This window comes from Opisthocomus hoazin, unplaced genomic scaffold (genome assembly GCF_030867145.1).
Source record: "Opisthocomus hoazin isolate bOpiHoa1 unplaced genomic scaffold, bOpiHoa1.hap1 HAP1_SCAFFOLD_299, whole genome shotgun sequence".
NCBI lineage: Eukaryota > Metazoa > Chordata > Aves > Opisthocomiformes > Opisthocomidae > Opisthocomus > Opisthocomus hoazin.
Window position 1 is genome coordinate 23,144 of NW_027449064.1, and position 13,542 is coordinate 36,685.

The window sequence follows — 13,542 nt, forward strand, 5'->3', positions numbered from 1 at the left end:
AACAAGAACATATGGATGTGATGGGAAATAAAAGTATTTCCAAATGCATGATTTTAAAACAGAAAAATGTCTCTCTACTTTGTTAGTCATAAAATCTATGCAGTTTCTCCACGCTGTGCATCTGAATGAGCATGGAGAACAGAACAACAGTCACTGGAACACGCCAGATTAATTTCACTCCAGAATTTTGTCTCTGCAAGCAAGAAACTAGATGGGAGGATGTTTACAAATATTATTTTCTTGATTTTTCTTGGTTTTGCATTTCAAACAGCAAACAGCAATAGTAGCAGAAGTTTATTTTTCAAGTGTTTAGGGAAGAACTAGTCTAGCTTTCTTGTCATGACAAAGCAGAGTTTAATAGGTAAATAACTGGCATAAATACACCTCAAAATCACAGTGCTTTCCTTCTAAAAACTCCCTCTCCATGGACAGTCTTATAAGGTCTCAGAAGACATAACAGCATTTCATCACTTAGTCTCATAAACATAAATCTCCTGCAGTGAGAGAACCAGGAAGCTTATTTTCCTAAATGCCTACTGGTACTATACCATGAACACTCCCAATGAGCCTTAAGACCACATTATGTAATATATACAACCGAGAGGGGAAACAGACATTTTGCACAAGTCTATTTTATTTTTAAAAAATCAACAGAATAAATGACTTGAAGTGGTTAAAAAAGCCAGTGAAATATAAACATTTTTCTCCTGTTGCTGAGCAAAGGTAGTGTAAGTTGCATGGGCTTACTACAGACTCTTTATACATTAACAACATTCATGTCACTGCTGGCGGGTGTGGGTGGAAATCAGCTGCCACAGATGAACTTTTTTATAGTACAAGTCCAAGTCTGGGGTGCCTGAAAACACTGTGATATTGTGAGCTATATAGTGCATCCATGTATAGATAGCTTTATTCATCCTCCAAGTTTATTGCCCCCACCCTGCCCTCCAGCTCTCTTTCAGGTTCATGACTCAGAATGCTAATTGCCCAGTTTTTGTTTAGGGCTGGCTGACTGGCTGTCAAGCCAATTCTATCGCCTATTTGACAAATGAGCTCTTTCGCCTCCCTGCAAAGGCTGTAAGGAAGGTCATGAGACTGTATAGTGTGCTTTTTTTATTCTTTACAACAAAGTTTAAAGAGGACATTTCCAGCCAACTTAGGAAAACACGAGAAACTAGCCACCAAGCCCACAAATCTACCCCAAATTGTTTTTAGTTGGCAGCAAACAGGACTCCTGTAAAATGTGGATTATTTCTTTACATCCTGCATTTTTAATGTGGCCTGGCACACTATCTTTTAATCTTAAAAAGATTCTGTAAAGCAGCAAAAGTATATACAAAAGTTGATGGCCAAGTTTTAAAATAACACAGCTGGATATTAAGCCACACAGTTCAAGACAGAAGTAAATCAAAATCCTCCCCACCACCAAATCAGTTTACAGTAGAGGAGTCCTTCTGAAAACCCAATCCAGAAAAAAAGCCTTACAAATTTATGTTTACACACTATATAACAGCAGCACCAAAGTTCAACTTTGATGAAGACTTAGTTCATTGGGACAGCAGCAGTCTTCATAGAATAGTTGAAGTTGGAAGGGACCTCTGGAGATCCACCTGGTCACTTAGACTTAGCTGCCTAAGACTGTGTCCAGACTGCTTTTCAATATCCCCAAAGAGGGAGACTCCACATCATCTCTGGGCAAACCATGCCAGTGCTCAGTTACCCTCACAGTAAGAAAAAAGTGTTTCCTGATGCTCAGAGGGAACTTCCTGTGTTTCAGTTTGTGCCCATTACCTCTGCCACTGGGCACCCTGAAAACAGCTTGGCTCCATCCTCTTTGCACTCTCCCTTTAGGTACTTCTACACATTAATATTCCCCTGAGCCTGCTCTTCTCTCCCAGGTTCTTCTCTGCAAAGCTGCTTTGCTGTCTTACAGTATACCATTGCAACAGCCCATGATGCCTAAGGGAGATCCAGGCTAGCCTTAAGCAAGAAGCAATCTAGCTAGACAAGTGCTTTTCAGTTAAGTTACAGATCTCTCAAGTCTTAGACTGCACCTACTTGGCTTTCACCTCCAACTGCCCAGCTGCAGCAAGAACAACTGCCTGGGATGTAACTGATCTGCCCCTCGCTAAGTTGCATGGGGCCTATGAGTATCTGAAACTTGATCTTGTGGACTGCAGGTTCTGGCCACTGCCTGTTCTCTAGAGAGCTGAGTGAAAGAAAGGTCTCAAACTGGCTTGACACCAGTCCATTTTTCCATAATTCCTGCTACAAAAATCAAGTCTGTCTGTGCTCGAGAGCTCTGCAGTTCAGCTGTACCTGTACTACATTTCGGCTCTTACAACCATCAACTGAAACAGTCCACACTAAGCACCACAGGACACAACAGTTAGAGAAGCTAGGGAGAGATTCTCATTTTCAAGGAAAGACCTGTGCTTTAACACAATAAACAGTATTTATTTTGTTTATTAATTTCTACAGAAGAACCTACTACATATGGAGCCTGAGCTAATGCATATTAAACCACTCTAGGTGTTTTTATTTGCTTGTCTTAAAAACAACATGGCCTTTTCTCCCACTTTCAGGATGATTAAAAATGGTTTAAGATGACTTGATAACAGATGTCTAAACCTCACATAAAAACATGACCTTTAGCTTCTGGCTATTAGCAATTATGAACTGAATGCATTGGCGGGGGGGGGGCTTTCCCATATAGAAAATATGTAAAACCTTACAAACCATCACTCTGCTAGGACACCCTTCTAGCTGTAGGATTGCTATATTTTAAGACTTCAAACAGTAGCCTATCGCTGTTTTCCCTTTACGTGCTCCTCCATTCTAAAGAGGAATCATTTGTGTTACCTACTGAAATGATACAAAAATGTTAAAATCTCTTCCAGAAAGCCACTCCAAAACAAAGTTCTTCTCTGGGGCTTCGACATAGGTATAACCTCTGTGAGTGTGCTCAGAGTACTAAATAGAACATGCTTTTACATCTTTGCAGAACAAAAGGTATCACAGCACCTCTTTCCAAGCGTATTCAAGCCATCCAACATGAGTATATCATATGGCATGTAAATATGCGTATATATGGGTGTATACAGTGTGAGTTAATTAATAACCCATTATTAGTTGTGATTATCTATATCCAAGGCATATGAACAGAGCAGTTAGCATTTATGTTAACTCACTTCTGAACCAGCAAAATTTGTACTGAATTTTTAAGTGGCAAAACTCCAGTGCTTCCAACACGTATTTGTTCTGCTGCAAGAGCCAGTTATCATGCCTTAAATGAACATAAATTTGTAACTTACTCAGTGTTATCCATTAAAAGGAGAAAAAAAAAAAACATTATGTAACTGAATATCATAGCATCATTGTTACCAGCCAGGTTTTATTATTTTCAATCTTTTAAACAAAGAAGAAAAGGAAACTCTGGCTTTAATTTTAGCTGTTGTATTCTAGCAAGCCAAACTCTTCATCCAGTAAGCCAACACATACTGACTTGTTTTGTATATTACGTCTCGATATTTTCTCCTCCTCCCAACTTCTGGAGCAATCAAACTAAAAATTAGGCTCTGGTTCACAAATGTTTTCTCTTTCCCCTCCCCCCTTTCTTCCCATTTGCAAGTTGATTTTACAGTCTTGCAAGACAGTGTTCCACGGGACAGTTTTATTTGCACAAAAAAAACCAACAGTTATTCTGTGTTGGGTTTGGCTTGGTTTTCAGGGTTCATTTTGTTTTGGTTTTGGGTTTGTTTGTGGGTTTTCTGTTTTGTTTAAGAACAGCAGCAATTAGCATGCTATGTTAAGACAAAGCTAAGGAGGCTTATTTTTGGGAAGCTGCCCTCTGAAACATGTAGGCTCCCTCTCCATTCCTGGGGACACATGCAGCAGAGACACTGCCAACTCTGCCTGCAGTAGAGTGTTCTAGCATCTGAGCTGCAGTTTGAGTGTGCATGGATTGAAATCATTATTACATGTGCAGGTGTCAGCCATGATGTCTTGCCAAGGCATTCTTGGGAAAGATGCCAAGGATATTCCTCTAGGTAAAGTGAGCCAAGGTTTTATGTGACAGAGAAGCCTGGTTTTGTTTCAGCAGAAACTGTGTGGGGACACATAAAATGTGCAGCATATTACTATTCCAATAATTCACCAGAAAGAGAGAGAAAGAGGAAAAACATGGACTTCAGTGCTATATTCAGCTTACCTTTTCATTCCATGCCCACAATCCAATCCCAAGAAATGTTATGCCAAGGAACTAAAGGGGGGGAAAAAAATATATTAGAGCAGGAACTATAAATTTATGGATTCATTACTTTATTAAAACGCATATTAACCCCTCCTCTCTGTTGGATAATCAATTCTATCAGGATTGGAGGGGCTTACCGAGAGATTTAAAATATATACTTAGTTGTCTATTTTATAATTCAACCATTGTAACTGGAAGAATTTAAAACTTGCACAGATCATTCCGGGATGTTCCACCCAGAAATAGTAGGTGTAATAAATGTCATTTTCTCAGCATAAAGCAAGTAAGGTTCTTTTTGAATTTGTCAGACTCAAAGCAAACTCCACAGTCAAGCAACACATTATTTTCCTGTTGCATTACCACCACCTGCACAACGCAACTGTCCTTGCAGCTCTACCCCAATGAGAGAAAGTGACTAAAAGAAAGTCCTAAATACACATGCACTATCAGTTTTAGCAATGTTGTCCATGATTCTGGGAAAAAGAAATAAAAATAATACTGGTCTAAAAGAGTACGAATTTTTAAAACCCCTGAAGCCAACATTTTATAACCTTTCTGATACTGAATGTTTCTGTATTTCGTAAAATAAGTTACAGTCCCTTTCCCCAAGGGACTCACAAGCACCAAACTCAAAAGACAGTGTCTTTCCCCCATGATGGAAAAGAGAACAGCACGTATGATTTTAAATTATTCAGTGGAACGGAGAATACAGGGATATAATAGAGTGCATTGTTTCCCTTCAAATACCACAGGGTTTCCATACAAAACCCACGCTAAGGATCAAAGCAACAAGCAGAACGGGCAGAATAGGCTTTCTGTCTCCCAACATCACCACTGCCTATTTGGCATGATACAGTACCAATCATGTAGAATGTTAAAAAACATACAGTAGGTGTCTGAACACATCTAAGTGTCCATCTGTGCAACTTCCATTTCTGGTTTTTAAAACTTAAGGGCTGGCTAAAAAAAGCAGCCACAACACACAAAAAGCCAACAACCACCAAACACCACTATATTCACTCCAGTTTTGCGGCATGTAATGGAACGTTGCTCAAACAAACTCTAGTTTTCTTTATGGTTTGTCCACACTGTAGTGTAGAGATATATTGTGGCATATAGTACGCTTTCTCTTAAGATTTGTGCGAACAGTTCAGCATCCTAATGATTTTTCTTCTGCAAAATGAGGCAAACTTATTTTTCTCTTGAGAAGTGGGAAGAGGCAGGAATATCAACTTCCAAAGCTTTTCAGAAACGATTTTAACAGCTTCAAAGCAAGATTCCGTCTTCCTTATATGCACTTTTTTTTTAAGTGGCAATTTTACCTTTATACTACAAGAATATCTGTAAAGCATAACTGAGTATCAAGTGGAATACGCTCAGTGCAATACACTGAAGTTCCCTAACACTCCTTGCATCTCTGTGACTTTCTCCTCCAAGCGTGCTTTGCCAGCTCACCAAAGGACCATGCATAGCTCACCCAGCGAGCTCGCCCATCTTTATTAACTGGGAATGAAACACTCCTTTTTGACTTGACAGTCATGACTAAAATTTAAACAATACTACAAGCCAGTATTCTTCAAAGGGAACTGTCGCAGGCTTGGCTGTATTTTAATATAAGATACACGGAAATTTTTCCTAGATGGAAAAACAGAACTGCTGGTCAGGAAAGTCTATTATTTCAGGAGCATTAATTGTCTATAAAATACAAGAGATCGATTTGAGAATGTCAGTACAGCCTCCTGTGATACAGCACATGAGCCAATAAAGGTCATCTTACCTGTATGGAGACCGGTATTTTTATATGGTTATAAAGCTTGCCAGAAGATTGTCTGTAATCCTCCTCACTCCAGTGATTATTTGAAACTTGAGATAAAGCTGTGTAAGTTTCTAAATCACTTTCAGACAAACGCAGTTAAATTCTTTTTCACAGTAATGGGCTCCTTTCCTTCTATCTTACACAGCCAAAGGCACCAAGCTTCAAGGAACAGGAGTGAGGGAAAAAAAGCCATGTTATTATAAAAATCTGTAAGCTGCATTTGGAAGTAGCAAATTGTTATTCGTAGAGAGATGCAAAACATTACATTTTGCAAATAGCTTAATAGGGGTTTGAACAGAATAAGTATGGAAAACTATAATGAAAGAATTTGATCACTGCATAAGAATGTAACTTAACAGCCATACACATCAGCTGCAAGTCTGGCTCACCTCCACTAGCTTTATCAAATTTAATCCAGTCAAGTCTCCTGATTCTTCACCAGAAGTTGAGACTTGAGGGTAAGACTACCTCACAGGTTGCAAAAGATGACTATACAGGTCTCAAGCCAGGCCGAGCTCATCTCAGTTCACAAATTGGGTAATAAGACTGTACTATACTAAGCAGAAGCACCTAAAACACTGAGATTATCAAGGTCCTGGCAAGCCTGTCAAGAAAAACCAGGAAATTGAGCACTCGGAGTTTTCAAGAGGGTCAAAGACCTACATGCACAGAATCACAGAATGGTAGGGGTTGGAAGGGACCTCTGTGGGTCATCTAGTCCAACCCTCACGCCCAAGCAGGGTCACCTACAGCAGGCTGCACAGGACCTTGTCCAGGCGGGTCTTGAATATCTCCAGAGAAGGAGACTCCACAACCTCCCTGGGCAGCCTGTTCCAGTGCTCCGTCACCCTCAGAGGGAAGAACTTCTTCCTCATGTTCAGATGGAACTTCCTCTGCTTCAGTTTGTGCCCATTGCCCCTTGTCCTGTCACTGGACACCACTGAAAAGAGCTTGGCCTGTCCTCCTGACACCCACCCTTCAGATATTTACAAGCATTTATTAGGTCCCCTCGCAGCCTTCTCTTCTTCAGGCTGAACAAGCCCAGCTCCCTCAGCCTCTCCTTGCAGGAAAGATGCTCCAATCCCCTCACCATCCTCATAGCCCTCTGCTGGACTCTCTCCAGTAGCTCCTCATCTTTCCTGAAGTGGGGAGTTCATAACTGGACACAGTACTCCAGATGGGGCCTCACCAGGGCAGTGTAGAGGGGAAGGAGAACCTCCCTCGACCTGCTGGCCACACTCCTCCTAATGCATCCCAGAATGCCATTGGGCTTCTTGGCAGCCAGGGCACACTGCTGGCTCATGGTCAACCTGTCGTCCACCAGGACACCCAGGTCCCTCTCCACAGAGCTGCTCTCCAGCAGGTCCGCCCCAAGCATGGGGTTGTTCCTCCCCAGGTGCAGGACCCTGCACTTGCCCTTGTTGAACCTTATCAGGTTCCTCTCTGCCCAACTTTCCAGCCTGTCCAGGTCATGCTGAATGGCAGCACAGCCTTCTGGTGTATCTACCACTCCTCCCAGTTTGGTGTCATCAGCAAACTTGCTGAGGGTACATTCTAACTCTTCATCCAGTTCGTTCATGAAGAAGTTAAACAAGACTGGGCCCAGTACTGACCCCTGAGGGACACCACTAGTTACCGGCCTCCAACTAGACTCAGCGCCGCTGATGACAACCCTCTGAGTTCCGCCATTCAGCCAGTTCCGAATCCACCTCACCGACCACTCATCCAGCCCACACTACCTGAGCTTCCCTAGGAGGATGTTATGGGAGACCGTGTTGAAAAACTGCTGCTCAGTCCTCTCCATACCCCCCAAAACAGAAATCTGTGTCCGGTTGCCTTTTGAGCAGCTGATGAAACAGGAACAATGGACAAGATCCATTAAGAGAAAAAGGTTCACGATGGAATCACAAACTCTCTATCACAGGATGCTGTGGAAATCAAAAGCTTAATGGCATTCAGAAAAAAAGATTAGATAAATTCATGGAGGATACATAGCTATCAAAATGATTTTGATACTGGCTCAGGAAGTTTTTACACTGTTGCTCATTGTGAGATCATAATAGGGAAAAGATCACCATATGCATGCTTTGCTGCTTAAATGCTTCCTTGCTTGGAAAAGCTCTGCTTTCATTACTTGAGACAAAATATCGAGCTAGGCAGACCACTGACCTAATGCCCTACAACCCTGTCCTAGAAAGGCGCACACTTGCACAAACACAGCCTGCTATGGGGATGAAGCGTACAGGAATGCTCTCAGTAATCCCCACTATCAGAAGACAGATGTTCATGAGGAGACTTACACCTCTCCCAGGATTAATTTTGGATTCTCTTAACAATTCTGAAATAAACTCCTTCATAGCCTAAAAAAGTTGAAAGTGTTCAGCAAAAATCTCTCTATTTTTGCTGTTAGAACCAGAAGTAACACAGGACACATATCCTGCTTATCTTGCAGCCCTTCTGCAGATATGCCCAAGACAGTTTTGTTCTGCTTGCTTGTAACCAGAAAGCAAATCTCTTCACATCTGAAACACATGGGGAGAGGGTGAGATGGCATACCCATCACCTCAGTTAAGTCTGGAACATTTCATTTACATTCATTAAATTATTACAATGAGTAATAAAAAGGTGGAAGTTTGCCTCATTATCTACAAAACACTCTACAGAGAAAAACAGTCTTAATCCTCCACAGACATCTAATAAGACCATTTAGCCTGACTATAAATGATCACTGGATCTGGGGCAGAGCTTGTAAAATCTTGATACTTTTCTGTTTTAAACAATAATTTGCAGGAGAATAGTAAAACATTCTTCTGGAGTATTACAGCCTTACAAAAAAAACCACCTTGCATACTAGTACTTTCTCAGCCATAGGTTTTCTATTCACGAACAGACATGTTCAAATTTCTCTCTATAATGATTATACGTATTTAAGAGTAGAATGCGTAGCACTACTTGTACTGTTGCCCTACTTGTAAAGTTCACAGGCAGTTTTCAGAAATGGATTGATCAAGAAGTGTTTCAAGCTGCACATATCTTATTCCCAGTCTCGTCTGCATGGAGGAAAACAATTCTTCGTTGCTAGGGATATGGCACCATACAGCTGGGGTAAATACTCATGCAAATACTAGAAAACGTGTGAGAGAGGAGCTTAATTTTAGAGTGATCAGACACTACTTCACATAACAAATTTTTCATCTCAGCTGACGTTCTTCAGTAACTGGGCACCAGTTTTCAACCAAAAGTACGACAGCCACAGGCCAAGCAGTAAAAGGTTGGTTAATGTGTCACGTGCATAAATCAGTGTATGTCCATGTGTGGATACATGCAACACTTGTGTAAGAAGCAACTATAGCGCAGCCGCCTAATTTCAACTCCACCCCAACGATAGAAATGCACTAGCAAAAGCACATCAAAATTGTCAGAGTTCAGAGCCAGAGCTTCCTCGCAAGACTTTTTTTTTTCTTCTTCTTTTTTTCCTGAGCCCTGTATTTAGGCAGTGTGAAAACCTCCCACCTGCCCTTGCTTTGAGCTGCCACAAGAACTCTGCACACAGCGTTAGCAAGATGACTATCAGGATTCCTATGGGCACTTTGGTGTTTCTTCTGTGGCAATATACTGCAGGTTATTCACAGGACAAGATTTCCTTCTGTGTGATTCAAGCCAGCACAGCACGGGAAAGCAAGGTACAGTCTTCCACTGACAAGCACAGCAGCGATCCGGACAAGATGAAGTGTACCATTCCACATCCAGAAATACAATCAGGGAAACACAGGACTTCTCAGCTTTGTACATATAAAAAGCAGCACTAACAAGTTCCTAACTGACTCTAAAACCTCAGACAAGCAATTTTTCCCTAAGCACTTCCTCTGCAGCACTCTGTGCTCAGATGCACTCAGAGGTATTTCAAAAGTCATCATACTCACTGCTTTGTTAAAGTATTTTATGCCAAAGTCTTTTTTTCTTTTTACGCCATGGCAAAAAGGAGCTTAATGCCTGTGCCAGAGCACGAAGGATTTTGTTGCAGGTTTTGTTGCTTGTTTGTTTTTAAGTAGCCCCGACAGAGAAAGGGCACCAAAACAGAAATTAAAATGAAGTTTCACAGAGTTTTCTTCTTCCCTTCATGCCACTAATGCATACTCTGCTTTAAAATGTCAGTTAGCATTCTTTCAAACAAAACAAACAGGACATCCTCTCAACTCTCCAGCTTTTGCCTGGACCAGTATCACAGGAAAGGAAGGTACCAGAAGTCTGCTCTGTTCCTTCTCTCATTCAACCCAGTTCCAATAACTTTCCTTTCCCAGCATGAACTGTTACGGCATTTCATTTTCATGTGACTAAACATACGCAGTGACCACGGGAAAGGCAAACTGCTCAAAGCATACATACACATTTACATATTTATGCTAATAATTACAAAGAATGCATTCTCCTAAAGCCCATTTATTGTTTGCCTTGAGACATTACCAGCAGGAAAACTCCACGTACTACAGTCAGCAAATGAAGACGCTGCATAGGTGACAATTACCATTTTGGTTCACAGCGACATTCAGATATAGACTGAATATAGACTAAAAGACGTCAAATCTACTTCCATTTTATGTGCAGCTTTTTAAAAACATTAAACTAAATTTCACAGATAGCTGTCTCAGTAATACCTTTTCCCTTCCGATACAAAATGCACACACGGAAGAAAAAAAGACCCCAGCTTCCACACATTTCACTCAGCTGAATCAAAGACACAACCGATTTTATAGAATCACCCAACGTAGAAAAATAGACCTGAGAATACAATAAGAAAACCTGTCTTGCTCTATCTTGCAGGACACTTAGCATGATGCTTTCTAATGAAAAATTAAGCACATATAACCTCAATTTTCAAAGCAAGATACATTAACAGCCATAGTACCTTACATTTTCACCAGTATGGGGTTTTCCATTTTGCCTGACAAGTAAGCAAGACATATACACTCCTTCCCCCCCAAAATGCACAGTCAATTGCCATTATTTTCTTCTTGCTTTCTCCAGTTCTTTAATTGCAAAAGCAAGACATCTGCTTTCTGTTACTGTTGCTCTATGTATTTATTTTATTGCTTTCTGGTGGTGCAATTGTAAGCACTGCCAATCAGCTTTGAGCAAGAGTCTCTAAAGACTGAAGTCCCACTCCTCTGGTCCACAGAAATTGATATACTGGAAAACAGAAAAAGGAGGATAAATTAGACCCTATTTCCCCTGCTCCAACTTTTGAACAACTCCCCTCAAGCCTAGATAAAATAAATTTAACTCTTTCCAAGTTCACAGTGAAACTCTCCAAACTCAGGTCTTGCTGTCTAAACAAAACACTTCATTTTGAGCAGTTTTTTTTAAAGCATGCAAAACTTATACATAGCAGTCACTCAAATTCTTCAATAAAAACTTTGAGTTTAAAGTTTTTGTTTCTATGAGAACTAGTTAACTTCCTAAAACCAGTACCTTTTTCCCCATATAAAAATCAAAGACCTCTAAGGTAAATAGCACACCACCTAGAACATTTACAAAGCCTACAGAGTTGAAGTAACAAGACATCTCCATTCACTGTCACTTTGGCACATGCATCTTGCGCAGATCCTATCCCTTCTCTTCTACTCTTCTTTACGCTCTCTGTTGGTCTTTGTTTCATTGTCCTCTTTCTCTGCTCTCCCTGAGCCCAAAAGACTGAAAAAGACGACCAAGAAATTGTGCTGCACACACCTCTCCTTGGGCCTCTTCCCTGCCTTCACTTCTGAACTCCTTGACGTGCTCTGTGTCCCTCTAGTTTTCCTATCCAGCCTTGTTCTCTTCAGCAATACCATTCCATCTCTGGCTCAGTCCTCTCCACTGCAGCTTCTCTGCCTGAAGTCAGTTTCTTTTTTTAAAACCATCCAAAAAATATGTAAGTGGTGCTGTAGCAGTGTATGAAAACAGTATGGTCTTAAAACACAACCACAAGCAGCAGAAAAAGTACAAAATGAAAATGAGAACTGAAAAAAACCGAAACCTGAATTCCACATCCTGCATCAGTACGCTAATCATCTCTCTTAGCCAGCTTGACAACGCAAAGACAAAGTCTTCTCATTCTGGCCTGCAAGTAAGAAAAAGTATGAAGGCAAAGACAGCATGTTGTGCTTCAAGCTGGGGTGAAGCAAAGTGTCTGGAAAAAGTATTGCAAATGGGTCATTTTCCAGGTCTGTCTTGCTGCCCAGGGCTAGCAGCTTCCTATCCCAGAAGACAGGAAGACCTCACCCAGCGCTCCTCCCTCCTGCCACTGCAGTGATCTCATTCATCCCAAACCACCCTACCTGAGCTTCAGGTGCAGCCCCACCAAGACTTTTTATTCTTTTTCTGAAGCTACTGATTCCATTAAAAGCAGAAGTTTAAAAAAACCTCAAAACCAAAAAAACACACAGACAGAAACAACCCACGAAACAGAGCATACATGAAATTCATCATGAAACCGATACACAAATGCTCACTTATTTCAGCTACAAGCAGTGAAGTTGTAACTTCTAATTCAGGCATTTGATACAGCAAACAAAGGATCTGAGCTAGTCTTTTTCCTTAGTAACAAGCGAGCAATTACATTGCCTACACAATTGATTTGAGTAGCTGAGAGCATGAAGAGTGCAGAGCCAGGAAACACAAACAGGTAGGCTTGTCAACACAGCATGATACTCTGAAGGCTCAGCATTTCCTCTGCAGAAAGTCGCAGCTCCTAGCTCTGCTTGTAGCCTACAGAGACAGAGTCCCAGAATCTTCTATACCAGCTACACAAGCAGCCACATCCCGGGCTGTTTCAATGGACTCTACTCAGAGAACCTTTCTCGTTGCTTCACAGAGAAACGAACACATGTGGAGGATGAGGGAGGCATGAAAAGACTGAACCAGTTTGGACAGAGAGGCACACTAAGCGAACATCACCAATTTTATACACAAATTTGGTCCAAACAGTTTAATCTGGCTCTCCTACTTTAAGGAAGAAAAAAAAAAAACACACAAAAAAACCCACCCAAAAACAGAAGCACAGAAAAGAGTGAACACAAATTGTGACACACTCCCAATCTGCTGCAAGTGTACACAGAACTTTCACCAGCAAATTCTACAATAGCTTTATCCCCTCTTACCTTCGCCAAATCCTCATTCCTGGTTCTCTCTTCGGGTTCCCCCACAGTAAGATGTCCAAACCCATTTACAAAGAAACTGGTACCATACATATGAACGAATTCTAGCTTGAAAAGGTAGGAAGTGATTCACTGCAGTTTAACAACATGCCAGAAGCAGAGCCCAGGTATCCAAAATCCTAACCCTAATATAAGGTGATTGTATAGCCTATCACACCTCTCCCCAGATCAAATCCGACTTAGAACTATGAACTCTGTAATGGCAAATACACATATATACGGCGTATGTTAATGCATGAAATAAATCATCTTCTAATAGTCACTGCACCTAGTATTGGAGG

General features: G+C 41.1%; 1 protein-coding gene across 1 annotated transcript in view; it reads right to left on the reverse strand.

Annotated features, from left to right (window-relative positions):
• LOC142360364 (tetraspanin-5-like) overlaps positions 1-13,294 on the reverse strand; it is a 36,158-nt gene extending 22,864 nt beyond the window's left edge. The window contains exons 1-2 of the mRNA XM_075412536.1: positions 13,205-13,294; positions 4,211-4,261 (exon numbers count right to left, since the gene is read on the reverse strand). Of these exons, the coding sequence (XP_075268651.1) occupies positions 4,211-4,261; positions 13,205-13,294 (141 nt within the window). The remainder of the gene's footprint in view (positions 1-4,210; positions 4,262-13,204) is intronic.
• Positions 13,295-13,542: the final 248 nt, after the last annotated feature.